This window comes from Achroia grisella, unplaced genomic scaffold, assembly GCF_030625045.1.
Source record: "Achroia grisella isolate CSIRO2021 unplaced genomic scaffold, CSIRO_AGI_Agris_v1 utg794, whole genome shotgun sequence".
Lineage (NCBI taxonomy): Eukaryota > Metazoa > Arthropoda > Insecta > Lepidoptera > Pyralidae > Achroia > Achroia grisella.
In genome coordinates this window covers 2,361,423-2,382,602 of record NW_026713026.1, presented here as the reverse complement: position 1 = coordinate 2,382,602, position 21,180 = coordinate 2,361,423, and the positions used below count along the sequence as shown (strand labels likewise).

Genomic DNA, 21,180 nt, shown 5'->3' with positions numbered 1-21,180 from the left:
AAATGGTAATGCAAGGTTATCTTTATGCGGTTGAATATACACTTAGTATAATAATGGCTTAACTCAAAAATTAGAAATTTTGGAAAGTCTATTTTATAACTGTGGTATTAAGTCTAACTTCAAAAATTTTTAATTTCTGAATTGTGTAATACCAGTATTGTACTAGATATGCGCATGCGCATGGCATATAAACGCTCATATGTCATAAATAAACATATGCGATGTTGCGCGCGCAACTGATTATTGTCAATCCGTTGTCTCCTTATAAATTTAAATGAATAAACGTTTGCTCTGTAATTTTATTTTATAAATAGATAAATATAATCCTGGTACAGCCTATAACTGATAACCCTGCTCTTGGACAAGAGCGTAAGAACATATTATTAATATTTTTGAAGAATAAAACAACATATAATATTAAAAATGTTGTCAATACATATGAACAACATTTCCTTGGAAGAAACAATATCTACCGTTCCATCCGAGCTATTCAGGTTCGGAATACGCGTTTCTCCATTCTGGCCATCTATAGTTCGCGCAAGTAGAGGGATAGTTTGCAATTTAGGATATCACATCTATTATTTTGATTTAACAAAATTTTATTATGTTATTGGCCAACTGGACCATCAATTTTCAAAAGAATTTAAAGAAATGTTTAAACTGTTTATTAAATATAAATAAATATGACATTTAAATTTGTAAATATCACATTGTCACCATTCAAGGGGTAAAATAAAATAGCAGATAAAAGTTTTTATGGAAATTCGTCATATTTGAAGCTAGAACGATGAAGCTTTTTACGCTTTTTTGGGTCAGTTTATTTAATAAATACCTTACTAATATTATGAAAGTGAAAGTGACTCTGTCTGTCTGTCTTAAAAACCAAAACTTCTGAACTGATTTAAATGAAATTTAAAGTCTAGATCTTGAGATAGGACATAGGTTACTTTTTAATGCTAAAAAGGGTTATAAGAGACTGAAAGAGGAATTTTTTGAAAGTTTAAGCTTCAATCTTATTTTTTTGCGTATTGATTAAATATAATTAACGAAAATGGGTTGTAAGGGTCAAAAGGGGAGTTAAAATGTTGTATGCATGTATTGTCATTTTTTAAAGCTAGAAACTTGAAACCCATTTTTTAGGCTGTTGAGAAAATATCAGTACCTACCGCCACAGGACTCAGCCATAAATGGTTACAGTATAGCGACATCTTATCATTGGTACATGATGACACTAATATAAGTAGCATTAAAAAAAACAAGAAAAAGGGTTATAAGGGGTTGAAAGGGGAGATGTAATGTATGTATGGTATGTATGGAAGTATCTTCATTTTAAAGATAGTAGTTTGAAACTTAGTTTTTGGCTGTTGATTGAATTGTATGGAAATTTCATTTTTGAAGCTAGAACGATGAAACTTTTTATTGGGTTAGATTATTAATATATATTTTTAATTATTTGCTCAAGGTTACTATTTTACGCGGACGAAGTCGCGGGTACAAGTGTTAAATATAATAAAGAAGTTATCAAAAAAATATTTTTCTAGTTTGATGATAGACATCTCGTCAATAACTATGCAAGAGGATGAAATCATATTTTTTTAAACTACTTTAGTGGCATACAAACATACGGCTCATCTGATTTAAACGATTGCCATTCTAAACAACTTGCTCTTACTTCTTCATTATCTCTAGTCCAGGTTACTTTAATCAGTCAACTGAGACCAAGACTATACTATACAGGCCCATCTGATGGTAAACGGTTACCATAGCCTTTTGGTGCCTGAAACGCCTTTTTATAACGTTCCAAACAACCCGCTTTTGCCATTATTTCTTCATTAACTCTAGTTCAGGTTACATTTATCAGGCAACTGAGACCAAGGCTATATACAGGATACAGGCTGTTCTCTATAATCTACGATGGTAGTAAATAAGCGTTCGACCCATCAGATGGTAAATGGTTACCGTAGCGTATGGACGTCTGAAACGCATTTTTATAGCGTTCCAGATAATTCGCTGTAATCATTATTTCTTCATTACCTCAAGTCTATTAGGTTTACATTCATCAGGCAACTGAGTACAAGACTATATACAGGATGCGCTCAAACCGCAACCCTGAACCGAGTACGTCAATTTTCCGCGCGAACGATATAAGTATTCAGCCTATAGATGGCTGAAATTTGTGACTTTGATGGCTTTATAGCATTCCAAACAACTCGCTTTTGCCATTATTTCTTCATTACCTCTAGTCCAGTTTGAATTCATCAGGCAATTGAAAACAATACTAAATACAAAATGTGCTAGTTCAGGTTATCAGGCAACTGAAACCAAGACAATATACAGGGTGTGCTCAAACCGCAACCCTGAACCGAGTACGTCAATTTTCCGCGCGATAACTCCACGATTCGGTACTAATTTAAAAGTTTCCCTGTTTGGTACGGACCATTAGTTTCACCCCTCCAGTGTTGCTATAGAAAATAAAGCGCCTCCAGATTTATTGTGCTTTTCTTATGTAAGTAATTAGGATTAAAATGTGAAGTGTGCGCTTTTCTTTTAAATAAAAATAGAATAATAATGGCCGTATCTTGATTTAATTGACCTGCTTATAATTATTTCATTACTTTAATTAGATTTTTACGCTACATCATCTTCCAATATTTGACGGTTAAATTCCCTTAAAAACGACCTACACATGCATACATAATATAATTATAATAACATTAATATTTAAGGACAATTCACGCAGCGTCCCAAGCTAAGAAGATACATACATAATATACATAGAAAACATCCATATTGATACAAAAAAATCATACTCATGAATACAAATGTTCGTACCGTGCGAGGAATTGAACACGTGACCATCTGAAAGATAAAAAGGTGTACTAAACCAGTAGACCACCGAGATCGTAGTTTATAAAAAAGTATACAAAATACTGATCCAAGTGACAGTAAAAAATGTCATAAAATGTAAAAAAAAAACAAACCACAAAAACGTAAAATATTTATATAATAATAGTAACTAAACTCAAACGGCCTGTATAAAACCTAACTTCTTATAAAATATTAATTCCCACCTCTTTAATTTGGCTATTGGCGCATCAGTAGCCACTTTGCTGCTCCGCTTGTATTTCCTAAAAAAGTCCCCGTCGATCTTAACTCTCTGATCGCAATTATCCCGCGAACCAGCGACCGGTCGCGCGTTCTGCGTTACCGAGACGGTGTTTTGTGACCGCGGATAAAATAGCCATCGCTTCGACCCTAACCCGTCACTCTTCAGTATTTCCTGTACGCGGTCCTGCTTCTTTTTTGTGGCCAAATATTTCGCAGCGCTCCTTTGTTGTTTGCTCGCTGGAATCGAGAATTAAGAATTAATTACGGTCGAAGACAGCGGTTAACTGTCGTTTTGTAAAAGTTTTAGATTCCTCCCGACTCCAAATTGGGTTTGAATGCAATCCGAAAGGGACGACTTTGAGTTTTGTACACAGGTAAATGAAATATATAAGCTGCAATTGAGCAAGTTTGCTGTTTTATTGCTGAATTCATTTTATTAAATTGTCATTGTGGTAAAGCAGTGAGATATATAACTTGTTTTGTTTAATCGGTAAGCGAAAACCGTCGTCTATATATTATTTTATACTACAAAGAGATGGATGGACTGTGTGAAAGATGATATGGTGAGAAAGGGAGTAAATAACGAGATGATTGCGAACAGAGATGAATGGAAGAGAAAACATATTACGCCGACCCAAAATAAATGGGATAAGGAAGAAGCAGATGTTGACTACGGGCATCACGTTTACATTTTACACTCATGTGTTACTATTCCTGAGTACTAATATATCATGCCTCTTATCCTGTAATTTCACTGCCTAATCTGCAGTTTACAACCAAAACAGAGTTTACAAAGCAAGCTGCTCGACGGCTAAAATAGATGACACTGAGATACACATGCACCAAACTCTCTCTTATATACCTCTGGTATTATACAAGACACAATTTTTTTTAAATAAATGGCAATGGAATGGTCCTCCACTGATGCTACGCTACTGTATAGCGTAGCATCAGTGGAGGACCATGAGAGTGAGGTCAGGTCAATTGGTCACTTGGTGTCCCGGCGAAACCGTCTGGAGCTTGACCCGACATTGCTAGAAATATGGCTCTAATCGCCATTATTAACAATCTCCTTCTTTCCAAACATTAATTCTCTTAACAGGAGATAAAAACATCGTTCCTAAGAATATCCTTCTATTCTTGTCCCTGACGGGTCTACGTAGCGAACTCTGAAAAAAGGGCGAGCATATGGAGGTCGCAATGCTACAGAACTTAGCACCTGACAATAGCTCAAAATTTCCAATAAAAATAGCACGTACGTGTCAAATACAGTACTCGGAAAGCATCTAGAAACCCAGGTTCCTTGAGAGTTCGCTTTCGAGTAGCAGATAAACTGCGACTACGAGACCGCGATACTGTGCAGGAACGTGATCGTGATCTCGATCGGGATCTCGATCGGGACCTCGATCGGGACCTCGATGGGGATCTCGATCGGGACCTCGTTCGTGACCTCGATCGGGATCTAGATTTAGTTGCATTGATGCTACGCGATCGAGAGCGTCTGGTATCGTGGTGTTTTCGACTACGATACTTTGATCGACTGGATCTGAAAGATACAAAAAATATATTATATTGACCAGATTTTCTATATTTCTATTCGAAAGGGATTTTTAGTAACGGGGGCTAGTGACCATATTGATGGAAGAAGAAAAATCAGAAATAGTAAAAGAAGAAATAGTATTTCTTAAATATTCAAATATATCCCAAAACGTATTTTTATTCTTTATTTATTTTTCTTTAATATACAACGAAATAATAAATAATTCCTCTTTCTAGAATAATTATAAAGAACAATAAATTTAACTTTTTTGTAATAATAAGTGAAATGTATTATTATACCTAAAATTTTCAATCTGCACCTCTTAATTTTTCTGTACACTACATAGAGATATAACAAATGTTTATATAGGTTTATTCCGATGTTTTTATATTATAATGTATTTGTGTACCTGACTGTACCTACCTTCTTTCTAGTCCATGATCTTGGTCCAATTCCTCCATACCGTAATAATCGACAAATCCATCCCCATGGTCAGGATATTCCCCCTCGGGGGCCCGCATTGGTAGAAATGGCGGGGGATACGGGTATGCATACCCTTCCATCAATTATCACATATATATAAAATATAATAAACGGTAAAATAACAAATATAACTCTTGAGAAGTGTCACTGTCAGATTTTGAATTTTATGTTTTTGTGAGTATTGTCAGTATCTTATTAAGGTTAGCTCACATACTTGTAATAGACAAAGAAATTTGAATGTCTATAACTAAAGTATTATTGATGGCCTCGGTGGTCTAGCGGTTTAGTACTCAGTTTCATCTCCGATGGTCGTGGGTTCTATTGCTCGCACGGTACAAATATTCTATTCATGAGTATGATTGTTTATATTGATCTAACTATGTTCTGTGTATAACATAATATGGATAGAAAATACCCAGACCAATGTATTTAAAAAAATATATCTAAGTATTTCTGACAGTTGTCTAGTACCCATAACATAAGCTTTGCTTGACTTGAGACTAGATAACATGTTGTAAATTGTCCAGGTACATAAGATTTTTTCTTAAAGGCAATATAGAATAATATTAATAGTCAGATAGCTTCTAATAAATATAACTGAATTATAATGTATTATTTTTATGTATTATATATTTAGTTTAAGTATATAATACTTATCTGTGTATTAAATAACTATATAGTGACTATCCATACTCTAAACATACAAATAAAATTAGAGTGTCTGTTTGTAATGACCAAATTAACACAAGTAAAAATTCAGAGACAACAAAAAAACGATTGAATAATTCATTTCGAGACCAAAACTATAAATCAAAATAATATCATCTTGCTACATCAAAATATACAGGGACTTCTAGGTAAACTGAATAGCGTAGAATTGTGTTTAAGTGAATTCAAAGATAAAAATACTTTTATTGACATCTTATGTCTTTCAGAAACTTTTGTTAAAAAGGGAGGTGAGGCAAACATAAGCCTAAAAGAATACAGTGTCGCATCTTCATTTTGTAGAAATCAAAAAAGGGAGGGGTTTGCATATTAATAAAAAAGCAAATTCAATTTAAAATATTAAAAATATGTACTGACATGTCAATAGAAAAGACATTTGAATGCTGTGGAATAGAAGTACCAGATTTTAATAGTGTAATAATATGTTTATATAGAATACCAGATTATTATAATTTCGATTCATTTTTTAGCAAACTTGACATTTTATTATACAAATTGACATCAAAAATGAATAAAACAAAATTTATTATAGCAGGTGACCTTATATAAATATATTAATTGATAGCAATAAATCTAAACAATTGAAAAATCTTCTATCAAATTACAATCTTACATTACATATCAAAGAACCGACGAGGCTTAAGACCTGCATTGACCTTATTATGAGTAACATTCCTGATAGTAAAGGCTCCACTCATCAGGTACATTTATCTGATCACAATACATGCCAAATTCTGGAATATAAAATACCTAAAAGAAAAGATTCATCGATTACTGGTATACTATGAAAAGGGACTACAATAATAATAATATTAAAAAATTCAAACAATGTATATCTAGCATTTCATGGCATGAAGTATATGATGAAAAGGATCTGAATTCTGCATTTAACATATTTCATGATTTATTGAGCATGTATTATGATCTTTGCTTTCCTGAAATTAGACTCAAAGTTAAAACAAATACGTCTAAACCTAAATGGATTACACCTGGAATTAAAAAATCTACGATTACAAAACGAAAATTAAGATCAGAATTCTATAAAAATAAAACAAACTCGACAAAATACCGGTTAAAAAAGTATGATAAAATTTTAAAATCATGTATATCTGCATCTCAAAGGATATCGAATTTCAAATCCATAGATAAAGCCAAAAACAAATGTAAAGCGGCATGGGATGTAATTAAAGATAAAACAGATAGCGTTAAAATATATAGAGGTATAGACACTATATTACATAACGGAACAATTGAAACTAATCCGAAAGTCATTGCGAATTCTTTTAATAACTACTTTATAAGTCTTTCCAATAAATCACCTATAAAAAAAACTCCACCGAAAATCTGTAATACCGTAAGCAGTAGCCTTTTTCTTTATCCTTGTACTGAAATTGAAATATATAGAATATTGATGAGTCTAAATAATACGAAATCAGTAGGATTCGACAATATATCGACTTACGTATTAAAGTCATGTGCAACAATTCTGACTACAGTACTGACATATTTAATTAATATGTCTTTTACAAGTGGTACATTTCCCACTAAACTAAAGTACTCTATAGTAAAACCTTTATACAAGAAAAACGATAAGCTAGATTTAAATAACTATAGACCTATTACCCTTGTACCTATAATATCAAAAATTTTTGAAAAGGCCTTTAAGTCAAGACTCTTAAGTTTTATAGAACTTTATAACAGAAAGCACAATATAATTTGTAAGGAACAAAACGGATTTCAAAAAAATAAATCTACAACACTTGCTGCATTTTCATTAATTCAAAATATAGTTGAGAATATTGATAATAAGGTGCCAATAGTGGCCGTATTTTTTGATATGACAAAAGCCTTTGATATGGTGAATCATAGTACTTTACTAAATAAATGTGAAAAATACGGTATTAGAGGACAGGCACTTTTATGGCTTGATAGTTATTTGTCAAACAGAATGCAATGTGTGGAAATAAATAAAATTAATGAGAAAAGAGAAATGTTGAATTATAGATCGGCTTGTCGACAAAACAAATCAGGGGTGCCACAGGGCAGTATTTTAGGCCCCATCCTATTTCTTCTATATATCAACGACTTGCCATATATTATAAGTCATAAATCAATATTATTCGCTGATGACTTATCAATTATAATACCATGTAATAGAAATACTTCTATGTTCAATGACACTATTAATACAGCCATTAAAATAGTCCATGACTGGTTACATAGCAATGACTTAAAAGTTAATTTGACTAAAACAACCTACGTTCAGTTCTGTAACTATCAAGCTAAACCACTAAAATTAAATATTGACTATAAAAATCAAAATATACAAGAAACGGACCATACAAAATTTTTGGGTATAATATTAGATAGACATTGTAATTGGAAACAACATATTGAGAGTGTTTGTATAAAATTAGAAAAATTTATTTATGTCTTAAGACGTCTTAAGAATACAGCAGGGGAAAAAACTGCTCTTACAGCATACCACGGATATGTTGCTTCTGTACTTAGGTATGGTTTAATTGTATGGGGCAATTGTGCTCTGGTCAACAGAGTTTTTATAACTCAGAAGAAATGCATCAGAGCGATAGCCAATTTGAAACAGACAGATTCATGTCGGCCCCTATTTAAAAAATATAAATTGCTGACCCTATCTGGTTTATATATTCATCAGTGTAGTTGTTTTGTGAAAACACATCCTGATATATTTAAACTTAAATCTAATAATCCCTTACTTAGACCAAGCGACCCAACACGATTGTTAAAACCAATATATAGAAGTGCAATCTTTGAAAAAAATAGTATAACATGATGATTAAAATTTACAATAAATTACCAACTGACATAAAAATGCAAAATTTTAGACTTTTTAAATCTAGACTTTATAATTGGTTATTAGAAAATTGTTTTTATAGTATTAAGGATTTTTTTGACATGTAAAATTGTTAGTTTTGACATATTTTAATATATAAATAATTTAATTTAATTATTAGAAATACTTTAAAAATTAATTCAATTTATAAAAGTAATAACGTGTATAAATTTTGCACGCCTGTTAGCAGGCTGAATACATTGAACGAATATTCATATTGTAAGACCTACTTGTAACATTGTATTCTGCAAATAAATAAATAAATAAATAAATAAAGTGCAGCTAGTTTAAGTTTGTTTCTATATAAAAAATAATATAGAAAAAAAAATACTGATAAACAATTATAAACTGAACCTTTGCTTGCTTATAAGGCAAATTGAACAAAATTCACTATTCCTCTGAAAGTTCGTTGAATAGCTTTATAATTAAATTCAAAATTTATTTGTTTATAAATTTAAATCTGTGCATATCTATATGAATACGCACTCAGTGTGGATTTAAAGTTAATCGTAGAAGGGAAAATATTGCAATATAATTTGGTATTAAATATTCTTATAAATTTTATTGTATAAAATTACTTACAGATGCCACGAGAAACATTGAAATCCATTTAGATCTTTTAAAAATTCTCACGAGAACACAAAATAACTGGCTGCTAATGTAGAAAACCACAGCATTTCTTTAGAATTCCTTATCAGATTCTTAAAAATTAAAAAAGCAATTTCTTATAAAAACAAATCTATCTGAGGAGCGAGCGATAAAAATAAAATTGGCTTATAAATCTTAATTTTAAAATCGTAACGCCAAATTACCAGCAATTAACGTTATTTTATCGAATTACGCGTTATTTTCTTTTCTTTTAATATTGAACTTTATAACAGTAATAAATCAGGGCCGTAATAATGTTATCGTAAAGATTTACGAGTAACTCGGTTCGGAATCGATTAAAATCGAAAGTAAAAAGGTACGATTAACTTACCGATTGCAAAGAAAGAACAATTAAGGGGTAAGATAAATTAGGAATCGATGAATGCCTAATGGCTCCCTCCATTAGGGAGTTTTGAGTTTGCAGACCACTCTGTAGAAAAAGAATATTTTACTACTTCTCTCAAAACTTTAAGAACATCACAGATATAAAGTGATAGAGATGACACCTTCTGAAAGTATTACAGTCTGTGGCTTCACAGAATCATTACAGAGTCAATCTTAACATGAATAATTATCTGAAAACTATTGAAACATAAACCTTTTTTTCTATACAGAATTAATAATTATATATCTAAAAATTAGTAATTGATAAATTCACTAAAGATGAGTCGTTGGACTATATCACAGCTCCACTTAGTCCCAAGGTAAGCAGAGCTTGTATTATGGGTACTAACTAGACAACTGATAGACTAACTTGTATAATTTTTTGCAATGCCTAATATCTGGCCTATTGCCTATATCCTAATATTAGGCACTATGTATATATGTATATACTATGTATATTAACACCCAGACTAATACAAATATATGAATATAAATGTTAATACCGTAGGAGGAATTTTAACCCGCGACCATTGGAAGTAAAGCGGTGTGTTAACCCACTAGAAAAATAAGGCCGTCAAAGTAAAAATCTAAACGCTAAAACATGAAGAATAGAATAGAATAGAATAGAAAATCCTTTATTCAAATAAACTTAATTTATGCACTTTTGAATGGTCATAGTAGGTTTTTTTTAATTTACCGCTCATCTATCACAAAAAGAACGAACAGGAAACTTGGGTGTTGATCTTTACATTTTTAAGTCAAAATGTGTAAATACAAACTACCTACCACTATTTTATTAGCTTCAAAATATTAAATATACAATAAGATTAAATCAGTCGTGAAGAGTAATATATCCACTAGAATGTTATTAGAATATCATTACATAGTATAAAACAAAGTCGCTGTCGCTGTCTGTCCGTATGTTAAAATTTTTAAAACTGAGCAACGGATTTTGAAATCCTTTTTTTTAATAGATAGAGTAATTCAATAGGGAGGTTTATATATATAATACATGTACACCTGTGCGAAGCCGGGGCGAGTAACTAGTTAAATATACGATGCAAGGCGAGTTTCTTGATTATGAAAAAAAAATCGATTCCATTGATTCTTGTTCCGGTAAACCAACTAGAATACTGTAGGCTAGTTAGAGCGGAGCGTTGCAGTCTATTCTTTTGTACTATTTAATATTCGTTCAACTTCACAGCTCTTAAACTTCTTCCAGTGTTTTATGTATTTTGACTATGTTACTTAAATGAAAATATATTTTAAATTAATTCGACTTAAAATAGTTTTATATTATTTACTCGCTTGACACACAGTTACAACTTACAAGGATAGTAAAACCAAACCACAACATTATTATGTGACCATTTATTATGAGCTTAAATATGTCCACTATTCAGTGTTAAATATGTACAAAAAACATAATATTTATGAAAAAATAATGAAAAATTTACATAAACATTTGGAAGCCTGATATGAATGATTTTATTTTAAGTGACAATATATGTAGGCTTGTGGATATAACATCTTTATTATATGTATATTATAGATATAGTTAGTTAAGAAACAAAATAAATCATTAACAGTATACCTTTTTAGAGATGTATATCATTAACCCAATACAGTCCACTGTTGGACATCCCCCTCCCTCCCTCCCTCCCTTAGGCCTCCCCCAAGGCACATTATTAGGCCCTTCTTGTCCAGATGTTATATTCTTTAAAAATATAAAGTAAAAACTGTAGGTTGAATGTTAAACATCAAGTGCAAGGCAAGCGAAATACTGGATTGACGCACTTTGAAGCTGTTCGAGTGATTTTCAAAACGAGACGAGTCTCAATGGCTCTCAGTACCCTCGTGCCGGAGGGGATAATAAGGAAAACAGGGGGTATACTTTCGTTTCTTTTCTTTTGGATTTGAACAAAAATCAAAAGATATTTTTACGCTTATAAAAATTTAAAGATTGCTTGGCGTATTCTTTTATACTAACTACTTAAAATTATTTAATAGTTTTATACATATTAATAGTAGTCTTCAAACTCTTGTACATTATAAATGATATTTTTTTTAAAGAATTATTAAATGTTTTTTTTTAAATTTGGTTGAAATTCTTTAAAACAAAAATTCTTTAATATTAGTCTTCAAATTCTTATCAATTATAAATGACATTGATTTACTTGTGAGAACTGATTTACTATAGTCATTGTTACCATTTTGGTTTGTTCTTTATTTATAGATTCAAAATCAAAATAACTATACTTATACTATTTATAAAAATAGCAAATGTCTAACAATCACATAACCATTTAACTGATTTCTTCGTATTATCGAAATATTTTCATTACTTCAAAAGAAAGTGGCACATATATGAACATTTTAAAGCACCTATCTACTTAAATTTCGTCTTATGAGTGTCGGCCTCGGTGGTCTAGCGGGTACACCACATTACTTCCGATGGTCGCGGGTTCGATTCCACGCACGGTACAAACATAAGTGTAGTATATTTGTATCAGTCTGGGTGTTATCTATACATATTATATGTTTATTTAAAAAGAAAAATGTATCTAAATATTTATATCGGTTGTCTAGTACTTATAACACAAGCTCTGTTTAGCTTGGGATTAGATGGCGTTGTGTGAATTGCCCAGGGATGTTATTATTATAGAAAAATTTGTGAGTGGTAGTATTAACTATTTTCGAGACTGATGTACATTAAAATTATTTAATAGTTTTACAATTTAAAAGTGTATAAAATAATAATAATAATCTCAGGACAAGCAATGAAATTTATAGCCTATATGTTATTCTGATGTATAAGCTATATTACTGTAAAGTTTCATCAAAATCCGTTTAGTAGTTTTTGCATGAATGAGTAACAAACATCCATGCATACTCACAAACTTTCGCGTTTATAATATTAATAAAATGATATACAATTGAAGATACCAAACAAGGATTATTACCTATATAAAGCCTCAAGTTCTATAAGAATGAAGAGCCTTATCTTAATATAGGTAATATCCGTGGGAAGTAAAAGCAAGTTTGCAAATCTAATTTCTAGTGAAACAAGAACTTCTTACGTTGCCTTGGATTCTAAAGCATCTTCTGCAACTTGCCACTTCAATACACTCAACTCGGTTCTAATGACGCGCGTATTGTACCAACTTTTTCATCCGGACTTGCATGAATATGGACGCCAGCCTTTGTAAGTCCTCCCCCTTACTCTAAAACTACCCCGCGACGAGAGCAGTCCAAAAATTGAAACCCATTCGAAAATAGACGGTATTACCACGCCAATAAAATATAGGTCTGAGTTTGATGTGTTTACTTTTAAAATGCAGTGAATCTTTATTTATATTTCATGTTATTTTTGCACGCCGCCCGTCCTTTTCAGCGCGGGCTATTCACACGGCACATCTAAAGAAATTCGTCTAATTGAATCTTCATTATATCGTGAATGGATGTTGGATTGCCCTAAATCTGATGTCTTGAAAATTAGGTTAGCAAATTGTCTAGTTATTTATTACACATTTCTTTTACAACTTGCTGTTTCAGCACCAGATGATGAATTAGGACTAATAAAAATAGCGTGGAGTGAGAAATCATTGAATTGAGGTTAGATTATAAATATATTTAATCTGGGCTTAATATGAATAATTTTAAACATAAATAAGGTGGCACTAGCCGTGGTCACGAGCTGACTGGAGTACAGCGATGCCTATGTCAGTAGGTGCGAACAGATTGTTCAACTACCGTCAGTAGATTGTTTTAAAATCGTAATACAATACTCAGGGTATCCGTATACTTATTAATAGATGCAAACGAAGTTTATATGAATTTGTTTAGAACTGGATTCCATGATATTAAAATCCGATTTTTTTTAATGGATGATAATGGAATAGTTCTCCTGTCTGCGCTAACGGTTTACACTGGCGGGGTAGTAGTGAAGGATGATAAGATGACGATGAGGTCAGGCCGGTTAGCCCATCATAATAAATTCACTAGGAATTTATCATGCATTTAGTAGATAAACATATACTATAAACTATGTTACTAAAATATTAAGGTATATCGCTACTAAAATATCAATCCCTATATTTATGTCCACCCCCATATGGATGAGATAGGACCACTGAGTCTCCAGCAGTGTAATGTCCAAAGACTCTGCAGCGGACAATTATAATTACATAAATATAAATTAGTTTAATTTAGATTTCAAATTACCTGCTCTAAAAAATAGAGAAGATTGATGTTAATTTAATATTTATGTATTATCACTATCTTTATTATTCTCAGAGAGACTGGTTTATATTTCTTACCCCACAATCAATTTCTTTGTTGTTTTCCTAACGAATACTGCCAAATTGGCCTGTACACCTACTTACTTATTACGTCTACTTATAAGCAACTCATTTTCATTTCTATTCTCATATTATCCTCGCTTATTTATATAAACAACAAAAAAGCAATTTACTTGAGCACGCGAAACTGTCTTTCGTCTCGCTTATGAAAGTATTAGTCGAGAAAATATTTGCTATTAAGGAAAGTAGGTGCTTTTGCTGATTCGGAGGCTACGCCGTTTCTTTTGTTTTATTCATATTAAAAACAATGATAATAATGTGGGACTTAAGCGGCTATGTTTAGCTGTTTGGCACCGCTTACTTTCCATATACGGTACAGAAGTTTGTCATATTATAATTTAGAAATTATTTTTTTAAATGTAATTGCAAGCTTATCGCCCACTTGATGGTAAGTGATAACCATGAGGTATCCATGTAGGCGACTGTTTACTGTATACCTCTAATTGTCTTATTAGCGCGATTTATAGAACTATACACAAAAATTAAGAATTAAGAATATAACCTTAGTTAAATAGGAGGAAAAAAAACACTGACTGTACCCTGAGTAACAAATATACGTAAAGACTATGCAATACAAACAAATAATTATTATGAACTAAAAACCTAATTCATAAATGGGTAATTCATAGATTTATATGGGGTCAAAGTAGAAGCTAGATGTATACCAGCAAAATCACTCCTTTTAGATTTGGCTAGGTAGAGAGAGAAGGCGATGAAGGCGAATGTCGACATAAAGGGGTCCCTTTACCAACGTGCGACCTTTAAACCACCACCCGGGTCACGAGTCACGAGAACTGCTCAGTTTCCATCTCTCTCACAGTATGATCCCCGCACCCTCACGGTGTATTCATGGATTTCTAAGAAGTTCGTTTTGAAAATAACGTGACCAAATTGAAAGAGGATATATTTAGTTACAAACTATTTAAAACTGTGTATTGTTTATTCATTTGTTTATTTTCTCTTTGGAATGGCATAGGTAAAGGGACCCCTCTTTACCAACGTGCGACCTTTAAACCTCCACTCGGGTCACGAGTCACGAGAACTGCTCGGTTTCCATCTCTGTCACACTATAATCCCCGCACCCTCAAGGTGTATTCATGGATTTCTAAGAAGTGACCAAATTGAAAGAGGATATATTTAGTTACAAACTATCTAAAACGGTGTCTTCTTTATTCATTTGTTTATTTTCTCTTTGGAATGGCATATTTATTCTCAACTAGTCGACTTCATTGAACAGAGGACAATTCTATTAGCATTTTCATCAGTTTCGAGTGATACGGTTGCCCCGCTTCTGTTCAACAAGATTTTCCCTAGAATCTCGATGAATATTTAAGTTTATCTTTAAGACGTATTTATTTATCTGTGACCTTTAATTGTTTATTATCTCTGGTTATTATTTTAAGAAATATATTTGTTTGTTTTTTTTTCTTTTCTACTGTTTGCATATTATCTACCTGTTCGATATTTAAATCCGTTTCCTTAAGCTTTGAAAAGATTGTTTTCAGCAATAAGGCCGACTTATTGTGATTATGTATGTGTTCTTTAATATATGTTTATGTATTTTCTTTAGTGTATGTTACAAATAAAGTTTATTCTATCTATCTATATTTACGTGATATTTCGTACATCAACATCCATTAGTCATACTTAAAAACATTTAATATATTGATACATAGATAAAGATCCCGACTAATATCAACATAATAATAATAATAATATTTCTGGACAATTGACATAGTCAGCTAGACAGTACCATCTAGTTCAAAGCTAAGCAGAGTTTGTGTTATGGATACAAGACAACTGATATAAATAGATACTTTTTATGTAAACACATACATAACATACATAGAAAATACAAACCGTTATAAACAATCATACCCAGAAATACAAATGTTGGTGCGTGGAACCGTGCGAGGAATTGATCCCGCGACCATCGGACTTAAAGTGGTGTGCGATACCGCTAGACTACCGACACTGTCAGATACATATAATATATGCCTATAATAAGTAACAATTGTTGTAAATGTATGTAATTTTAGTAGTAATATATAAAATTGAAATTACCGGAGCGGTAGTTTGAAATATAAATTGACACAAAGTTTTTTGGTGTTGTCCAGATTAGAATTCCAGACCATTTAATATAAGTAGATGTAGTAAAATACTAAGGTATGTCAATTAAATAATAAAAAGAGTAACAAAATAAATCAGTCATCGATCTAGATATATCAGAGCAGTCCCTAAAAGCAGCACCCATTCACGAGTGTAACATCAAAATCTTCTGTCTGGATGAGTACTTACAGGTTTTTTTTTAAGGATGATAATGGAATGGTGCACCCGCCTGCACTAACGGTTTACGCTGGCGGGGCACCAGTGGAGGATGATAGGATGAATATGAGATCAGGTCAGTTAGCCCATCGTGACAAATTCAGCAGGAATTTATCACGATGGTTTCCAGGGGGAACCGCGTGGAGGTCAACCTGACATGGTACGTTGCTAGTAATGGGCCAATGAGTCCACATTACTAACAATCACCTTCCCCCCAGTACTCACAGGTTAATTTCTCTGTCTAAATGGGTCCTTAGTAGTCCTTACGGGTTAATTTCTCTGTCTGGATTGGTCCTTAGTAGTCCTTACGAGTACATTTCTCTGTCTGAATGGCTCCTTAGTAGTCTTTACGGATTAATTTTTCTGTCTGGATGGGTCCTTAGTAGTCCTTACGGGTTAATTTCTCTGTCTGGATTGGTCCTTAGTAGTCCTTACGGGTTAAGTTCTCTGTCTAAATTGGTCTTAGAAGTCCTTACGAGTACATTTCTCTGTCTGAATGGCTCCTTAGTAGTCTTTACGGATTAATTTTTCTGTCTGGATGGGTCCTTAGTAGTCCTTACGGGTTAATTTCTCTGTCTGGATTGGTCCTTAGTAGTCCTTACGGGTTAAGTTCTCTGTCTAAATTGGTCTTAGTAGTCCTTACGAGTGCATTTCTCTGTCTGAATGGCTCCTTAGTAGTCTTTACGGATTAATTTTTCTGTCTGGATGGGTCCTTAGTAGTCCTTACGGGTTAATTTCTCTGTCTGGATTGGTCCTTAGTAGTCCTTACGGGTTAAGTTCTCTGTCTAAATTGGTCTTAGTAGTCCTTACGAGTGCATTTCTCTGTCTGAATGGCTCCTTAGTAGTCTTTACGGATTAATTTTTCTGTCTGGATGGGTCCTTAGTAGTCCTTACGGGTGCATTTCTCTGTCTGGATGGATCCTTAGTAGTCTTTACGGGTTAATTTCTCTGTCTGGATTGGTCCTTAGTAGTCCTTACGGGTTCATTTCAACTGATAATTTTCGCTGGGATCGCACAACCGCTTTAGGGTTAATATAAATTGATTGCATTAAAATTCTCATCGGGAACTTTTTGCGGATCACCCCGTGTTCGGATAGAGTGGGGCGAAACTTTTTCTTTCCCGTGCAAGAAAAGAAAGAAAGTGATTTATTCAGAACGCTCGAAGGCATTATTTTAAGTGCGCACAATGAAATCCGGAGTGTTTTCTTATGGCAGGACAAGGGGCATAAAATTAAAGTAGCTACTTGAAAGAAGAAATTGTACTTTTTGTTTGGTAATGTAAACCAGTAGTTTGCTTGAGGAAATAAATTACCGGTTATTTATCTTATTTTGAAGTTTAGAGACCGTAGTGGCTCAGTGGTTTGCGATACCAATTTATACGTGAAATAGTGACTTCGAAAAATGTGTGTTGACTTATATTTGTGACCTGACTTTCTTCTAACGATATTTAGAGAAGTGGCCGTAATTACATTTCCTATATTATGAATTCACATATTGTTGACTAAATGTTGTTTAAAAGATGTTGCTTTCATCCGCATCTTCGATCAGGCATACTCTTGTGCCGTATACATCTCTGAATACAGTCGTGATATATACGAGTATATGATAAGGAAGGTGAGTTGAGGAACAGCTTTTTATATGCTTAAATTTTCTACAACTGCATCAATTCTTCTGCATTTTAATAGTGTTTTTGACCTTGACTGATTTGTATGAAATTTTATATGCATATTCAGTAGGTCTGAGAATCGGCTAATAATTATTGTTCATACCATTCAATGATAAGGGTTGTCCACCCCTAACATTTTGTTTTATTTTTCCGACTAATTTTTTTTTCTTTATTTTTTTATAAAATACATACAACCCCAAATTTTCACCCTTCTACCATCCACCCCTATTTTTAATAGCGATTTTAATTTATATGAATAACATCGTTTGCGGGGTCAGCTAGTAACACTATATATATTATAGAAGTTTATTAAGTTTCCTTAACCGTGAGTCAGAATCTATATAAAAAGGTATACAGGTACTGTTCACAATTGATTGTTACACTAATTGATGTTGTCATTAATCACTACAATAATAATGTAATTAATATTAATTACATTTAGGAAATGTAGTGTAGTGACCATGATATATGTAATTATATGGAACGCAATGTACATTAAGTTATGCGGACACAAGTATAAGAATCGTATACATTGACGACCTCTGTGGTGTAGCGGTTTAGCACTTCCGGTGGTCGTGGGTTCGATTTCTCGCATGTTGCAAACATTTGCATTTATAAGTATGGTAATTTAATTTATTTGTTTGTTCGGTAACACGGTACAAAAATAATTATTTAGAGATAAGACCAAGTGGACTTCCAAAGCATGGGCATAATATCAAATATGGAGTTAAATTACAAACACAACTAAAAAAAAAATTGTAAATATATATCTGGGTGGAATAATGACTAAATAAAGAAAAAAGTTTAATCTTTCTAGCGTTATAAATGACGAATGCTCATACAAAGTTCCTCTATTTTATTTAAGTTCTATTTATTTACATTTAATCAACAGCCCAAAAAATTAGTTTCAAGTATCTAGTTTAAAAAATTACGATACTTCCATATAATCTTTCATCAATTCCTTACAACCCTTTTCTCGCATTAAAAAGTAGCCTATGTAATTTCTTAGGGTCTAGAGTCTAGACTTTACTGTAACCGATTTTATTGAAATTTGGGACATTGAAATATCTAGACTATCTATGTACTAAATGTCAATAAAATCGGTGCACTAGGTTTGGCGTGAAAGCGCGACAGATAGAGTTGCTCTCGCATTTATAATATTAATAAAAATATTAGCTTATTCACTTAGCATCTAATTTCATATATGATGCAAGCAGTTTAAAATAAGTTCTATTAGAATCGATCAAGCCGTTCCTGTGGAGGTTTTTACAAACACTGTGACACCATAATTTTATATACTATAAATGGAAGTAAGCTATAATATGATGTAAGTCGCAATTCACGACACGTGTAACAGATTAAACAACATACTATATTTTACTAAACAACGTCTACCAGCGTGTCAAACTAATATACGTCAATTTATTTCCATTCCAAAAAAAATATTATTTACTGGCTTACCAGTAAATAAAAATATATTCAAATTCAAATTCAAAATATGTTTATTCATGTACGTCTATTACAGACTCTTACGATGTGTCAAATCTACCGTCAGTTCGGAATGATTTCGAGATGAGAAGAACTGACAGGAAACTCAGCTCGTATTGTTTTCAAATCAATGTTATATTATAAGTATATGTTTACAATAATACAGATTCATTTTTAAATTCAAATTTAGCAGAATAGAGTGACCACCAGCATATGCTATTACTAAAGCCAATAGTCTGATCAGTTTTCGTAACCCAAACAAATCAGTCCCCACAAGCATGATGTAAATTAAAGTTCACAACACGTGTCACAGATTAAACAACATACTATATTCCACTAAACAACGTCTACCAGCATGTCAAACTAATGTACGTCAAATTTATTTCCATTGGTAAAAAAATTTTTTTTTCGCAATCATTCGCGAATGTTACACCGTGGCCACCCTACTAACGATGATGGATAACAACAAATGTATTACCGGAGCGCGGCAGCAACAATAAATCATTACTGAAGGCCGCGCAACAAGCCGTAAAAAGTAATTTCTTCGTCTCGCCAAATTTTTCGCCGTTTTTCCTTTTTTTTTCTACACTCAACTACGGAGATTAATTAGCGAATGGGCAACAGGTAGATTGCGATCCTGAGATACTGGCATGAATTTAGAATTTATTCGAAACAACAGAACAATTTATATTTGTAGCAATAATAATATTTTAGGACAATGCACACAGCGCCATCTAGTCCCAAGGTAAGCAGAGCTTGTTGAATTGATATAAATAAATACTTATAGTTATATTACACAATATATTTTTTGTAAATACATACATATAGAAAACATCCAGATATAAACAATCATACTCATAAACACAAATGTTTGTGAAGTATAAGGAATTAAACCCGCCACCGGATTGGACGTAAAGCAGTGTGCTAAACTGCTAGACAACCGAGGTCGTCAATGCTACAGAATAAAATAGAATTTTATTTATTCGTTTTGACAACAATAAATAAAAGAATAAATACACACATATAAAAAACAGAGTCAGTGTGGACCACAACTCAGTAAAATGCTGAAAACATAATCTCCAGCGCTGATTTTCATTTGTTAATATCACTAGCTTCTGACCGCATATGTCATATTATATGACAATTGGTTAGCCGTTAAAATACAAGAGAGTAACAAACAAACATACCTTCATTTGTATAATATTAGTTGAATTAGATGACGTAGATTTTATTGTATGCTAACCGTAATAGCAACATCCTGCCCATACCCAGCAGTGGGATTACAATAATAATCATTATATATGTATATCATTTACGTATCACGTTGTTTGTCCGCCATGGACTCCTAAACTTCTGAACCTATTGCAAATTTGATTTACACATTGTGTGTAATTTGATATAACTTGAAAGATAGGATAGCTTACATATCAATTTATAGTCGCAATGTTATTTTATTTAAGAACCTAAGCCACAGCAACGCGTGGCCGGGTCTACTAGTATTTATATAACTAACGTAACAGTTTTATATTGCATAAATAAATGATTTATCATTACTTTGTAGACATCTCAGCGAGGCTAC

General features: G+C 32.5%; 1 protein-coding gene across 1 annotated transcript; it reads right to left on the bottom strand.

Annotated features, from left to right (window-relative positions):
• Window positions 1-2,136: 2,136 nt before the first annotated feature.
• LOC131851657 (arginine/serine-rich coiled-coil protein 2-like) lies at window positions 2,137-5,232 on the bottom strand. The gene is made up of 3 exons (XM_059202178.1): window positions 5,072-5,232; window positions 4,368-4,654; window positions 2,137-3,345 (listed from the first exon to the last, which is right to left on the bottom strand). Exons 1-3 carry the CDS (start codon window positions 5,209-5,211, stop codon window positions 3,023-3,025), a joined length of 750 nt encoding a protein of 249 aa, XP_059058161.1. The 5' UTR covers window positions 5,212-5,232; the 3' UTR covers window positions 2,137-3,022.
• Window positions 5,233-21,180: the final 15,948 nt, after the last annotated feature.

Bases quoted from the DNA above. Each gene is read 5' to 3' on its own strand.
- LOC131851657 (XM_059202178.1), bottom strand. From the start codon at position 5,211: ATGGAAGGGTATGCATACCCGTATCCCCCGCCATTTCTACCAATGCGG. The intron at 4,655-5,071 runs GTAGGTACAGTC...TGTATCTTTCAG, and splicing joins GATCATGGACTAGAAAGAAG to ATCCAGTCGATCAAAGTATC. The intron at 3,346-4,367 runs GTACGTGCTATT...TCTCGATTCCAG, and splicing joins CCGAGTACTGTATTTGACAC to CGAGCAAACAACAAAGGAGC.